Genomic DNA, 14,724 nt, shown 5'->3' with positions numbered 1-14,724 from the left:
AAAACTCAAATGTTTTAAAAACAAATTTCTTAGTAAAATTATCAATAGAAAGAAAAGATGCAAGTTGATTGTAACAAAAAGACCAAGAAGTAATATAATGACCAACAGCTCTTTATTCCTCTGGCACAGTTAAAATTAGGGAACAAGATTTAAATTTTCACCCCAGGGGCCAAACTTACAGGGTGTAAATATCTTGCATGGAGCCATGGACCACATGGGAATATTCTGTAAAAAGTTAGGGATCCCACCAAATTATCAATGGCATTGGCTACCAAGCCTTTGTAAAGCTTATTTCCTGACTTTATTAATGGCCTTTAAGGATGTTAACATATAAATAGCACATATTTTATCTTTCATTAAGAGCATGATGTCATTTACAGTGCATTTTAAAGTATCCTCTTCATTTGATATTTATTGATAACTATTACATGTGCATATGAATATTAAAGAAATATCCTGTTAAGGTACATATGTTATCAATAAATTGTACATAAAACCAGTGAAGTCCTCCTTCAAGGTTTATTGCCTGACAATGGACGAACCAGTATCTACATAGATGAAATTTAAAGCTGGGTACATTTATGCTACACAGCTCTTGCTGTATAGAACAAAATATTTATATTACAAATTATACATATAGATTACAGGAAATGTCAACAATGACATAACACAAAATAAACAACTTCCATGTACATGTACACAGGTAATCTAAAACCATGTGTATTGAAGTGTGTCAAATCACAGAATTATAATTACAGATTCAATATTGAGGTCACTCCAATAGCCTGTTTCCTTAAATCAAAAATGAAGTAGCATATGGAAAAAAGAAAGAAAGCAGACCAATTTCTCTTTAAAAAACACTTACATCCATAGAAATTTGGTTGTGATCTATAGAAAAATATTTACCACTTGATCAAGGAATTTAATGGCTTTGGCAAGCTCTGGTCTGGTGCTACAGTATAGTCTAAATAACTGGTTCCCTATTGGTTGCTGCTCCACTAAAAACTCATAGGATATATCTGAAATCAATAATTTTAAAGACGAAGTTAGAGGTGATCTATTCATTATTATGAGAAAATGAAATTAAACCCAACACAATTAGGTTAATGGACATTAACTTGCCTATACGTCCTAGCCTTTCATCAATTACATCCATAATTTTTTTATCTTCTTAAAGTTCTTTGCTTTGAAACATTTTTAGTTATGAAACTACATGTATATTTGAATATATTCATTTATTTACATGACCAAGCTTTTTACCACAGAGCATTGTGTTTCCTCCATGGATTTGTTACTTCCTGTCAGTTCCAGATGTGGTTTCCCCAAATACACAACATTAATGTTGGGATTAGAATATTATTTGTATTTATGGGTCTTCAGTTCCCCCTTTTTGTCTCATTTGAATGAACAGGACAGGACCTCTTACGCAAATCTTGTGAAAATAAAAACTGGAGAAACCAGGAAATATTTTTTGATAACCCCTACAGCAACAATATTAATGTAGGCCTGTATGTATTGACTAGTGTTTGGTACATGTATGATGCAAAATATACATACATGTACATTGTAAATGTACAAGTTGTACCAAAATGTTTCTAGGGTATCTTTCTAATCTAGCCAGGCTTGCATTTAAATGTTTGAAATTAATTGAGAACTCAATTGCTAACCAGATTACAATTTAAGTTTTGTTCCTACATCTAATACATTGACATTCAACATAAATTTGAACCTGTAACCATCTTCTTGATCTTTTCTAAAGGATGATTGAGGAATAGAAATATGGCCATGCTTTGTCTCTTCCAACTGACAGTATATAACCCTTTCCAAAGTGGGCACATGACTCTACATGATGTAAAAGAATGCAACCATATGTCTGATCAAAATGGGAACTTTAAATCTGATGACTTGTGAAGAGAGTGCAGTACAATTTTCCTCAACCCTCCCATTTTGTAAATGTACAATTTTTATGCTCTTCAATCAATAAATGTAAATAGGTATACATGGTATCGGAAGATGTGGCATGAGTGCCAATGAGCCAACTCTCCATCCAAATAACATGTATGTAATTAAGATTTCATTTTTGACATGTATGGAAACCGAAGTTAAACAAAGCAATTTAAGAGTTTAACTTACGTATGTCATCTTTTTTGTGTAAGCATTTTGAAATGTGTGGGAATTTCAGTATCTGTTTCCATTTTTTACTCTTTCCTTTTCTTTTTCCTCCTCCCCCTGCAATGAATATGATAAATATTTAAATACTTTTATAACCTTGGCTATGCTGAAATAACTACATATGTACATGTGCAATCATGTTTTGCAGATCAACAAGATAAAGTTCAAACAATGTTTATTGAAATTGAAAGTGGTCACTACAGTATTTTGCTTACTTGTAATTGTAAAGATTTTGCCCTTTTTTTTTATCAAAACATACACGTATTAAATGTATCTCATAAATGTACATGTACATATATATATAACTCGTCTAAACATCAACCCAACAATGTTAGATCTGTAAATTTGCTTTGGCGGGATTCGAACCCATGCTACTGAGATATCGTGACACCAAATTGAATCGCCAGCACTGTAGCCGTCCCGCTAGACAACACGACCACCTGGGCTTCACAAAAATGAAGCTTTCGGTGGCCATGTATTACCTTTCCACGTCAGTTTTAATCTAGCGTCGTACTACAGTACATGATATATATATGTACATGCATTTTAAGTGTTACATTTGTTAAGATATCGATAAATACACAAAATTTATCTAACAATAAGTTAACTGTAATATATTTGTATATAAAAGAAAAACATGCATTTTCCCGTTTGAATGGTTGTACACTAGTAATTTTGGGGCCCCTTTATAGCTTTTGTTCAGTGTGAGCCACGGCTCCGTGTTGAAGGCCGTACATTGACCTATAATGGTTTACTTTTTTTTAAATTGTTATTTGGGTGGAGAGTTGTCTCATTGGCACTCACACCGCATCTTCCTATATCTATTGTTTATATGTTAATGTAATCCTCAGTTTTAAAATGTCATTATGAAAACTTGCATCCATGATTTTCAGGTTATTCAACCCATTTCACCCTAATGTATAAGCCCTCTTTTTCAATTCTAATTGTTTTCAAATATTCTGTGGTCAATGAGGCGCTCTTTGCCATCACTAAATTTCAATTGTATGTCTATCATAGATATACAATTATTTAAAATTCATTTGTTCACATTTAATCTCATTTTAGGTCTTTGTGTGACAGTTTCTGAAGGAGCCATTTAACATGCATTACATTTTTTCCTTTCTTTTTTAATTTTAATAAAATATAATGTTGCTCATACATTGTACATTAACATTGTAAATGATTTTCTGTTATCTTGTAAACATCAGTTCAAATCAGCATAAATATAATTGTCATTATCTCCTTTAACACAGTTACAGGTGAGTAAAAAATACAAATTTCAATTTTTAGCATGCTTTTTTCTACAAAATGAACATGTAAATTAATGGGAGTATATATATTCTCAAATGGTTACAATCCGATATTATAAAATAAATATTATAAGCTATAAAACCATGGGCTTACTTGCATTGTACTAAAACTGTACTTCAGGGACTCTACCAAAACGATTTCACAGGCGTTCACCTCGCGGAATTTAAAACTGTACATGTACATTTACATGCAGGTGAATAATTATATAAATATACATGTAATTTTTAAACTTTTCTCAAACAGCTGAATGACTTACATGTATTTAGAATAAGATGTATGTACATGTACGTATAGTTCAAACCTTCACCATGTTTAGTAATGTGTATAAATGCAATTATATGTAAATTAATAACAGAATCAAGATTTTTTTTCATATTAAAATGTTGTACACATACATTTAATCATTAATTATCTATATTTTCTTCTTAATGCTTAAGATTTTGTAGATGCAGTACGTTTGAATGACTGAAATTTTATTATGTCATTTAAGATGTTATTTTTTTCTGTAAGCTTCTGTCCCATCAGATATTTCAGCATGCATGCTAGCCTGTTATTATTCAATGCTGAACGTGTTCATATTAACAGTAAATTTTAAATTTTCAATATTAAAAGTTATTGCATTTATACATGTAGTTGTGATGAATTAACGGGATTCCATAGTCCGACACATAAATACATGTACAATTTATAGATATTTCTCTTGACTTCACAATTGGTACGATCAAGACCTTCTCAGTGAAGTTGTATCAAAACGAACCAAGGAACCATTAGAAAAAGATGTAGTCCCTTGCATTTTCTAGTCAATTTACATGTACAATGTACTTGACATTTTGTGACTGTCAACGTAATAAAAAAAGACTATAATCTATGTCATGTATGTTAAGAATTCAAATTTCAAAAAATATCTTTCAACTCATGATTGAACAACAGAGATAATTGACTCATTCATGAATCAATTTTTCAATCACTCAATGATTATTTTTCCACATTTGAATTCTGGAGTTACAAGTTCACATAGTTTTGAAGCACCTATATGTACATTTGTGTACATAATAATGATTAATTTGTGTACATAATCATGATTAAAGATGTTTAAACTCCTAGACAAGTTAAAAGTTTTCACTATTTAGGATAAATCCTGTTATCATAGGCCAATAAACTTGAAAACTTGCTACATTGTAGTTTGCAAGCAGAGTCTAACATCTTGACCAGACAAAGGTTTGAGGTCTATCTCATCTAAGTTTTGTATACATATAGTCACAATTATGTATTAATCATTATGCATGCATTTATTATGAAATGAGCAAAAGGTTTTTTTCATGTTTCCATTCCATTTAATAAATAAATAAAAACATCATTTGAAGCTTCCTTTTTATTTACAATTATTAGTATTGGTCTACCAAAAATTGACGTCTGCATACAAATGTGTATTCCGAAAAGCTATTCCGAATAACTTATACACCATACACACATATGAAAACATAAAAATTTATGGAAAATTTATATGCAAATGATATAAGCGTTTTATAAAACAATGAATTTCTTTTGTTTTGAATGATAATATAGCTACACAGTACCGATAAAATGTAGTAGACTTAAACATATAAATTGAATGAATATTATGACAGAGAGAAATGACAGTTGTGTCGATACTTTACCCTCGCGTGCTTTTAAATACACAGTATTTGCAACGATGTTTTCCAATTCCATTTACTTATTGTTTTGAGATAATGGAGATCAACAAGGGTCAACTTCGACCCTAATTGAGTCCACTAACTCGCTATTAAAATCCCAGGGTGTGGTAAAGAAATCCAACAATATGGCGAACATTCAGAAAATGAGAGAGTCGTGTGATCTGATTGGTCAAAATAGGTTTCTGTCGACGAAATCGATGAAGGCAAAAGAAAGGGAAACTACTCCTGTTCAAATAATAATCGATAACATTGATGTTTGTCAACATGTACTTAAGAGTAGCAAATAAATGTGTTATGTCATTTTAAAAAGCAAAAGGGAAATATTACAAACATAATCGTATTGATACCATTTTGATTAAATGAATTTTTTGTGTTTGCTTACAAATATGACAATAAATCTAGAAGTTAAGACAGAAATTATATAAATTTTGTTAATTTCTATACCTAGCCTTTGCTTAATTTTTAATGTGTCTTCAGTGACGTCCGCTTTCACACCAGATGTAGCAACAATGTCTTCAATGACGTCCGCGTATCGGTAGGTGTCTTCAGTGACGTTCGCTCTTTAAATTGCACGGCGAGGAAAAGGGATTTATAAAAAAATCTGTGTCCATTTTTACTGGGACTATTATATTAACTTAATCTAACCATACTTACTATAATAGGCCCAGCTGATGATTTTTGGTTGAAACAATACAATAGTTTGAAACATTTTTCAACTAGTTCATTCCTGAGTGAAAATTGTTCTGTTCAATGTTCTGTTGTTAAAAAAAATTCAACCGTGTGTAAACACATGATGTTCATTTGCTGAAAGTCAAATATCTGAACTTTATTTCAATAATAAATACTATATCTTTCTATGATATATACACAAGATACACAATATGTAACAATTAACGATACGGGTAAACATAACCGTGAATCATTAAAATATAACTTTAAGCATTATAGTCCTTATAATATATAGATATTTCCGAAGTTTAAATCGTTTCTAATTTACAGGAAGGCAGCATACTTAGTTCGGACTATACATGAAACCAGAAGTCCGCGGTACTGTAGTAACGGCCGTCAAGTGGAATTAACAATCATAGTATAACTAAACTAGTCTACAGTCATATACTATTGGTACTTCTGATAGTTGAAAATGCGAATAAGACCAAAATGTCAACATACTAAACTGTTGTCCACCAGTAGGACAGAATGGATTACTGATGTTTAAGCGTTAGAATAACTTAGCTAAGAACATTTAGGTTGTTTAAAAACATTTTTAAACAAGCATTTATACCTGAAAACATTTCGAAATTTTGTCACAGTGACCAACGTCCAATTTTATCGAACTTTCGATATGTTCTCACTTTCACAAACTGTTTAAAAAAAAACCAGATCTTAATTATCTGAAAGGGTGATCTTGGGCTGAATATATATGTAATGTTCTCTTTATCATTTAAATTTGTAGTGCCATATTCTCATTTACCATAAAAAAAAATCTAAGTTACTAAATAAACTTTTCTCTTTTTCTTCTGTATTATTTAGTATACATGATTATAAATAATGAGTTTTTCATAAAAACGCTCCATTTTATTTCATTTGTTGTCTCGTAGTTTTACTTATCTTATTTGAGGAATGTTTCTTTTAAAGTATTCAAATCCGTACCGTTCTTCCTAAGTGACAACCAAAAATATATATCATCCCCAAGAGCTCAAGTTTTAAGACAAAACAAAGGACTCTTTAACAAGAAGAATACATTCTAATAAGATGCATAATAAAAAAAATAATATTTAGTTCCAGTGGAAGTCTCCCCAGATGATCAGATCAGCTTTTGCACCAGTTACTAAATTTAATGAAGATTTTCTTGTGAATACCCAGTGCTTTATAAATAGATAAAAAGAAAGTTTGTTATCTCCCTTTGAACAGTTTTTGTTATGTGCCAGGCACATTGCGGATTTCCATAAAAATGCCTTGTAGAATAATTAATAAAATATCAAACGAAAATAAGACTTTATATATTTTGCGCATCCAAAGTGATTCTTATGATTTACACTCTGTAAAGTTAAACAAATATATTTCCAAATTTGTAAGAACAGAAAGACTGATAAAATATGTGATCTTTTGGGTAAACCCGAAAATAAAATACGTTTACCTCGCCTGTTTCTTATTCCTATTGGATGTGCTTCAGAACAGAAATTGTGTTTCATCATCTATTTACCCATTAGGGATGAGAACCATATCTGGTATAAGCTTTATCTATAAATAAATACATTATACTTCACGGACTGAGGGTATATATAAATTATTGGCACATTAATACTACTTAGTAAAGTAATTAAAGTTCCTCATATACTGAATTGACTTTGTTTTATTGTTTATACATAAACCTGTGCCATTGAAAAGGGTTAAGGCTGACAGGACCTGGATATATGCAATAAAATTGAGAATGGAAATGGAATGTTTGAAAGAGACAACAACCCGACCATAGAGCAGACAACAGCCGAAGGTCACCAATAGGTCTTCAATGCAGCGAGAAACTCCCGCATCATTCAGCTGGCCCCTAAACTAATATGTATACTAGTTCAGTGATAATGGACGTCATACTAACTCCGAATTATACACAAGAAACTAAAATCAAAAATAGTACAGCAATTACAAAGGCCATAGGCTCCTGACTAGGGTCAGTCGAAAAACTGCGGTGGGGTTAAACATGTTTTTTGAGATCCCAAACCCTCTCCTATACCTTTAGCCAACGTAGTCAAAACAAACGCACAGTAAAACTCATTTAAGAGATCCGATTCCGATGTCAGAAGATGTAACAAAAGAAAATAAACAAAATGACAATAATACATAAATTAACAACATACTACTAGCAGTTACTGACATGCCAGCTCCTGACCTCACTGGTTGAAAGATTATGTCTTCATCATATGAATATCAGACACAATCCCTCCCGTTAGGGGTTTAGTAATATACCATCATAAAATATATGAGAACATAACCCGTGTCATGTCACCAACTGGTTTTAAGTTAAAACTTCAGTATACAGTCATTTAGCCCGACGCGTTCAATGGATGCATTATTTAATCTGGTTATATTTCCAAATAGTCTAAAGGTTTAAACTTCAGGGCTCTAGCCTTAAAAGAAGTTTATCAGACTAATTTAGACTACATGCACTTGGTTTTCAGGGCATATACTAACTATCACATTTGTTTAAAACAGTAGTTAAACAGTACTTTCAAGTGTTTTTCAGTGGGAAACAAACGTTTAAATGTTAGAGAATATTTAGAAAAAGGAGTAAAATGTCCAAGCGTGATCCATGTCCAAAACGTTTGTAACATAATCCGTTCAGCATTTTTTACATGTAAAACAAAGCTGTGTTTTTACACCACAGTCCCGGATTAGGGGAACTATTTTTAACCCGCCGCATTCTTTATTTGTGTGTCCAATTCAGGATTTAGCCACAGTAATTCGATGGTTGTTTCATTTAATTCGTTAAATCATACTGTATGTTGTCTTTTATGAATTTAATAACATTTTGAAGCTCACTATGTGGCATGGATAATGACCTACATGTACATTAATTGGAATCTGGTGGGTAGATGTGTCAACGGTAATCATGTCACATCTTCTTAGTATCTCGATTCTTTTTTGTATCAGTAACGTTCTAATAGTATACATGCACAAACTGCTTTTCCCAAACCCCACAAACACTCACGCACAGAAAGGGTAATATTAGATATTTAATAAATATGTTCACAGATTTAATCAATGTATTCCGATACTAAGTTTGTAATTGAGTACTATGGAAGCGATGACTCATTTCACAATTCTGAAAAGGGTTTAAATTTTTTCTGTTGTCCTTGTGAAATAAGCATGGATCAGTAGTGAAACGGATTCGTTGTATCTAAGGACTTACACAACAAAAAATGGTACGAAATTGCTTTTTAACTTATTTTCAAGTTATCTTTGATATTGTTTTTTTATAGTACTTTTTTTTTTAAATATAACTTAATGTCATGATCATACTGCGGAATTATTTCCGAAAGACAAGCTTAGCCCTCACCCGAATTCAATGTAGAAATATTTCATTGTTTCAAAAATAAATTTACTGACTTACTACTTTAATATTGTCTAACTCAGTTGAATCTTGGCTGTAAAACTGTTTGTGTTGACTCGTCTGGGTTCATTTGATACCGCTGATGCAATTGAAATTAACCCTTTTAAAGCAGTTAATTTTTCATTTATTTTATTATTAAACTAAATTTAAATCTTTTCTTTGCTGATATTCTGGCGATCCTTCAGTTATTGAAGACCATCCACCGGACGTCGACTATAAAATTTATAATTTACATCGTTTCAAGAAAAATCAAAAATCAATAAATCAATAAATCAAAATAACATATGTACATTTGAAAAATAAATTTAGATAAAACTATATACATTTGATAACAGAATAGTTAGGGTTAGATGAATATGGGGATAACATCAGATTCTGAGATCATACTCTTGAATCCCTGTAGTGTACTGCATGATACTATTTGTTGTGGCAGATGATTTCAATTTAAAACTGTTCGTGGATAAAATGCATGTTTATAACTGTCTTTTGATGTTTGTATTTGCCTAAATGAGTGTGGTTGCTGTGTCTGGTTGTATTGTCTAGTGGGATCAAAAGGTCATGTGTAGGGACTGCAACAATTTCATGTGTAAAAGATAACAAGTCTGTATCGTAAACGCCTAATTTCAAGTGGGTATACCGATTTAGGTATGTCATAATTTTTCAGTAACTGAGCTGGTGTTATGGAAGTTGTTGCACGGGAAGCGTGCTACTCTTCTCTGAACTTTTTCAATTTGTGAGATTTGCTGTTTTTGATGTGGATCCCAAATAGTTGAGACAAGAGCTTCATAAACATGAGCTTTAATTTTCGGTGAGGCTAAGTTTATGTTTCTACGAATAAATCTAAGAGACTGGTTTGTCTTTGGTGTCATGTTATCGATATGTTTGTCCCATTTTAAATTTGATTGAAGAGTTAGTCCTAAATATTTTGTAGAGTCGACTTTTTCTAGAGAGTGATTGTGTAATTTATAAGTGAAGTCTAAAGGTTTGCGTTTTTGGGTAACATTGAAAATGTTGCACTTCATTATCAGGATGAAAATGCACGAGCCAGTCTACCAGACGCTTCTAAGTCAGACTGTTATTGATATGTGTAGTCTGGTTTTTTAATTTCCCTATAAAGAATACTATCAGATATTTTTTACTCATACGACTAAATAAATCTTAAATGATGCGATTGTGCGTTATGATTGAGTCAACTGAACTGACCTTCTTAACATAAAGGCTCCTTGTTTAGAATAACATAGTTCCTTAATTCTATTAATTCTGTATTATAATGGCGATCGAAACAACACATTCGACATACATAAGATCATTGGAACTGAACACATGAATCTTGTCAAACCGCCCGCTCTTCGAGTCGACCGAATCTGGAATACAGAACACTAAATACTGAGTCAAATTAAATGAACTTCATTCATTCAATAAGTCTAAACAAAACTTCAACTGTCTGAATCGAGCAAAATGAAAATACCGCACCGGATTCATAAGGGCGAGTCCGGGGGGTATGACCCCCCCTTTTTTTTTACGATTAAGGCATTTGAAAGGCGACATATATTAAGAATCCCAATCCATTTCTTCTGGGTTGGAATCCCTTTTTTAAATGTTTCGTCGCCTCTGATATTTATATTATCAAATAATAATTATATGTGTTCAAAAGTTTTTATTTATTATCTATATACGTGCTCATAACTTCTGTTTTACAGGAGGACGACGTTCCAGAGGAACACAAAGAACGTAAGTATATATGATAAATTATTGGTTTGAAATATTCCTAAATATGAATGACATGAATGTTTTCCACATTCTTTTTTTCTTCTCTGTTGTATTAAACAATCTTTATGTTAAAAATTGTGTTTCGTTATGAAAACAATTTTACGACAAAATGAAAGCCGCAATCAGTATCACTGGGACAGGAGTTTGTAGATGACGCATACAATTTAGAAAATAAGTTATCAAAACTCAGCTTAGCAAAATAAATATGCAGTGTTATATGATGAAAAAATGATGACTATATATATGATTTTTTATTCAGGTCTTGAACAGTTGTTTTACATGTACTGCCATCCCGACTCTGGGTTACTGACCAAGGAGGGGTTCATTTCTGTATTACGAGGGCTACATCTAGATCCGACTAACACCTTTATCGAATCTATATACACCGAACACAATAAAGACGGAAATGGTATGTACTGAAATAATCTAGGAAATGTGATTTAAAGATGTGTGTGGTTCTGAACATCTTTGAAAGAGAGCGATATTTTACCCCGCAATAAATATATTTTGATTTACTGTGGCAGGTTGACATAAAACTAGAGTTTTTGACGATTTATGTTCTGTAGCGACTTTTCCAATTCTCTTGACAACTGCACAAAAAATATTTCCCATTCAAATACCTCTTCTGCGTTATACATCTCAGTCAGATGGTTTGCTTGATGAGAAAAGAGACCAACATTTTCCAAGAGAATATTGCCAGTAAAAAATTTCAAAAAAATTATTTCCTATAAATATTTAACACATAATTATAACATATACGCCTTATGTCAAATATTTCAAGCATAATCAAATCATACACGTCAGTTGGATCTTTTGCAAAGTGGGTCGACAGGGACAACTAAAAAATAGTCTATGACCCACACCTCTTCTAAATTTTACCATTCGACCTTTATATGGATATTTTAATACGTGTTATACAAAATTCACAATAACAATTATATGACGTTAATATGAAGTCACTGTTTTAACTGCACGGTGACAACATTCATAGTTGCTCTATTTGTTTCCTCTTCATATATAGTAGCGTTCGCCTTGAGTGAAGACAGACGCGGGTTGCAGTTTAATCCCGAACGACTCAAACTAAAAATTTAAAAAAAAAATGCTAATGCTGCTTTTCTCACAATCAGCCGATATTAAGGAGCACAAGGATCAAACAACAAATGGAAGTTTTTAACGACCTTGACTGGCTCAAAGACAGGTTTATCCGGAGTCAGAATGATGTGTCCAGTATATGATTGGGGTATGGGCTTTGCTCATTGTTAAAGGCCGTACGGTGACCTATAGATGTTAATTTCTGTGTCATTTGGTATCTTGTGGAGAGTTGTCTCATTGGCAATCACACCAAATCTTTTTTTTTTTATATTAAATGGCGCAATGTTGATATGAACATTATGAGTTAACTCATTAAAAAAAGGATTTAGGATGTCGGTCCTGTATACAGCAAAATATATTCATATCCCATTTACACGTTAACATCCTTAATATTTACTGTTTATAATGTAACATTTGCTAATGGACATTAAAAAATCAACCAACCTTTTATGTTCGTTAAAGATATTTTTTTTTTTACAAACGATGATCTCTTTTCTGAAAGTCTGTTGAATACTAATACTCAATTTAAAATACACGAAAAGAGATTATTGGGTTAAAGCCAATGGACTAGAAAACCAATCCAACAACCTGATATTGAAAAAGAAGTTAAATAATATTTGCGAAATTGAAAATCAGAACATCCTGTTGGATAAACAACACTGATTGATCGACTCTTTTTTCTGGCCATCTCAATATATATATTGAAAATATGTTTTTTTTGTAGACGATGGAATAAGTCTTTACGAATTCAAATCATGGATGAAGAATAGGTGGAATACTAAGGATGAAATGGAAAACAGATTATTTTCGTCACTGGAAGTTTTGTTCTCACGATATTCTGACAATCCATCACGTGATATGAGAAATCTGAAAATTCCTCTCAATGATCTCATGGATGCTTTGCAAAACGCTGGTAGCGAACCTTTAAATAAAACAGAAGCTGACCTTATTCGAACAGAGCTTTCAGCAATTGATACATCGGGAACTGGAATATTAGATGGCAAAGGTATAAAATAATAAAGTATTGCCTTATCCGTCCGCATTCTTAGTGCTATTGTCAATTAGGTAACTTTAAAACAGGTCACTTAACATTAAATCGAGTGCCATTGTCATATATAAGGACGCTTTTTGTTTAGGTCTAAAACGCGCCCTCTTCTCACGAAGCCATATCCTTTACGATTAGATTTCTGTTTTGCCTCCCAAAATGATAGACATTGTAAAAAAATCGAATAAAAAACGTTTTTGTTATGCTTCCTTTGGGCGTATTTTCCATGTTTTCATATATGATGTTATCATTTAGATGGCAGAATGTGTCAATAAACTGACATTTTGTAAAATAGGTAATTTTCTATATCACAGTACACTGACCTTGTATTGCCAGAAGTTAATCGAGACTATGAATTATATTTCACGATCGGATAAAACAGTCTTTCCAAATGTATATATGTATATGCAAGTGCGTTAAAACATAAGCAATATGCCTAATGACCGATATTCTTTGCCAGACATTATACAAAACCGCTGGATGCTAAGGAATTATATTGCAAAATTTGAAATGACTTGAATCGGCAACTTGCTACTATTTTTGAAAGACAAAAACTGTGTACCTTTATTCATTTCAGATTTGGTAACCTTTCTGCACGGAGAAGACGAGACATTGTCCGCTCGAGATAGTGTCAGGAAAGGATTAGCAACGGCGAGAGGTGGGCCTAGACAAATGGCAAAAAGTACTGGTGAGATCGAGAGGACGCCAACAGGGGACCAGTACTAGACAAAACAACATAAACTATTTTTGTGAAGCAGTTTTTGGACGAAATATAATAAAATATGTGTATAATATTATTGAAACATAGTTTACGATAACAATGGTATTGGAACGAACAAAACATTTTTGATTTTTTTTTTTTTTTATATAACCACAATTTTAATACCAAAATGGAGTGTTTTTTGTACAAAAAAATGCATTTTACAACTTTTACTGTAGTCGAACTTTACAATGTCAGACATTTCAAAATTAATCCTTAGATGACTGTTCATATCATGATTGATCGTTATACGCCAAAGAATTAGTACTTTGTGCGCAGCCTCCATTCAAACGGATAACCGCATCTAAACATCTTCTGATTCCTGCCATAAATCGACTAATTTGTTGCTACGGTAGCAGCAACCATTTCTGATGAAGGGCATTGTTTATTTCATGATGTGTTTGAACTGGGGGGTCCTTTCGCGCACTTTCCGCCCAATAGTGTCCCAAATATGCTCGATATGGTTGAAATACGGGCTACGATCGTGCCAAGGAAGATAACCGAATTCCATTTGAACATTGAATCTTCCTCCACGATGCTAATTTCCAACTTTGGCGAGCTCTGCATTACATTGGATACGGAAAACTGTGTGTCTGTTCGTTAGCAAAGGTCTCCGAAATGGTCTTTTCGCACGAACACCAGTAGCGATGAGTCGATCTCGAACAGTTCTTGTTAAAAAGCTCCTGTATGGCCACAACTCTCTTTTTAGGATTGTCTTGTATGCAATGGGTTTCCTTCTGACCAACCTTCATTATGCTTGATTTTCCTTAGCAAA

At 32.5% G+C, this 14,724-nt stretch overlaps 2 protein-coding genes across 4 annotated transcripts in view; one reads left to right on the top strand and one right to left on the bottom strand.

Annotated features, from left to right (window-relative positions):
• LOC134715577 (G protein-coupled receptor kinase 5-like) overlaps positions 1–5,349 on the bottom strand; it is a 39,152-nt gene extending 33,803 nt beyond the window's left edge. For all 3 annotated transcript variants that reach the window (XM_063577842.1, XM_063577843.1, XM_063577844.1), the window contains exons 1-3: positions 5,142–5,349; positions 2,134–2,229; positions 907–1,019 (exon numbers count right to left, since the gene is read on the bottom strand). In XM_063577842.1, coding sequence (XP_063433912.1) covers positions 907–1,019; positions 2,134–2,229; positions 5,142–5,193 — 261 coding nt within the window. In that variant the 5' untranslated portion in view covers positions 5,194–5,349. The remainder of the gene's footprint in view (positions 1–906; positions 1,020–2,133; positions 2,230–5,141) is intronic.
• Positions 5,350–9,003: 3,654 nt separating this feature from the next.
• On the top strand, positions 9,004–13,942 carry LOC134715576 (uncharacterized). Its single transcript, XM_063577841.1, has 5 exons — positions 9,004–9,094; positions 10,983–11,013; positions 11,312–11,461; positions 12,869–13,150; positions 13,767–13,942. Exons 1-5 carry the CDS (start codon positions 9,092–9,094, stop codon positions 13,913–13,915), a joined length of 615 nt encoding a protein of 204 aa, XP_063433911.1. The 5' UTR covers positions 9,004–9,091; the 3' UTR covers positions 13,916–13,942.
• The last annotated feature ends 782 nt before the right edge of the window (positions 13,943–14,724 follow it).

This window comes from Mytilus trossulus, chromosome 4 (assembly GCF_036588685.1).
Source record: "Mytilus trossulus isolate FHL-02 chromosome 4, PNRI_Mtr1.1.1.hap1, whole genome shotgun sequence".
In the NCBI taxonomy this organism is placed as follows: domain Eukaryota; kingdom Metazoa; phylum Mollusca; class Bivalvia; order Mytilida; family Mytilidae; genus Mytilus; species Mytilus trossulus.
The sequence above is the reverse complement of the archived record's forward strand: the minus strand, read 5'-3'. Positions and strand labels throughout refer to the sequence as shown.

What these genes read in the sequence shown, in the direction of transcription:
- LOC134715576 (XM_063577841.1), top strand. An exon ending in TCCAGAGGAACACAAAGAAC is followed by an intron (nt 11,014 to 11,311) that starts GTAAGTATATAT and finishes TTTTTTATTCAG; the next exon opens with GTCTTGAACAGTTGTTTTAC. An exon ending in ACACAATAAAGACGGAAATG is followed by an intron (nt 11,462 to 12,868) that starts GTATGTACTGAA and finishes TTTTTTTTGTAG; the next exon opens with ACGATGGAATAAGTCTTTAC.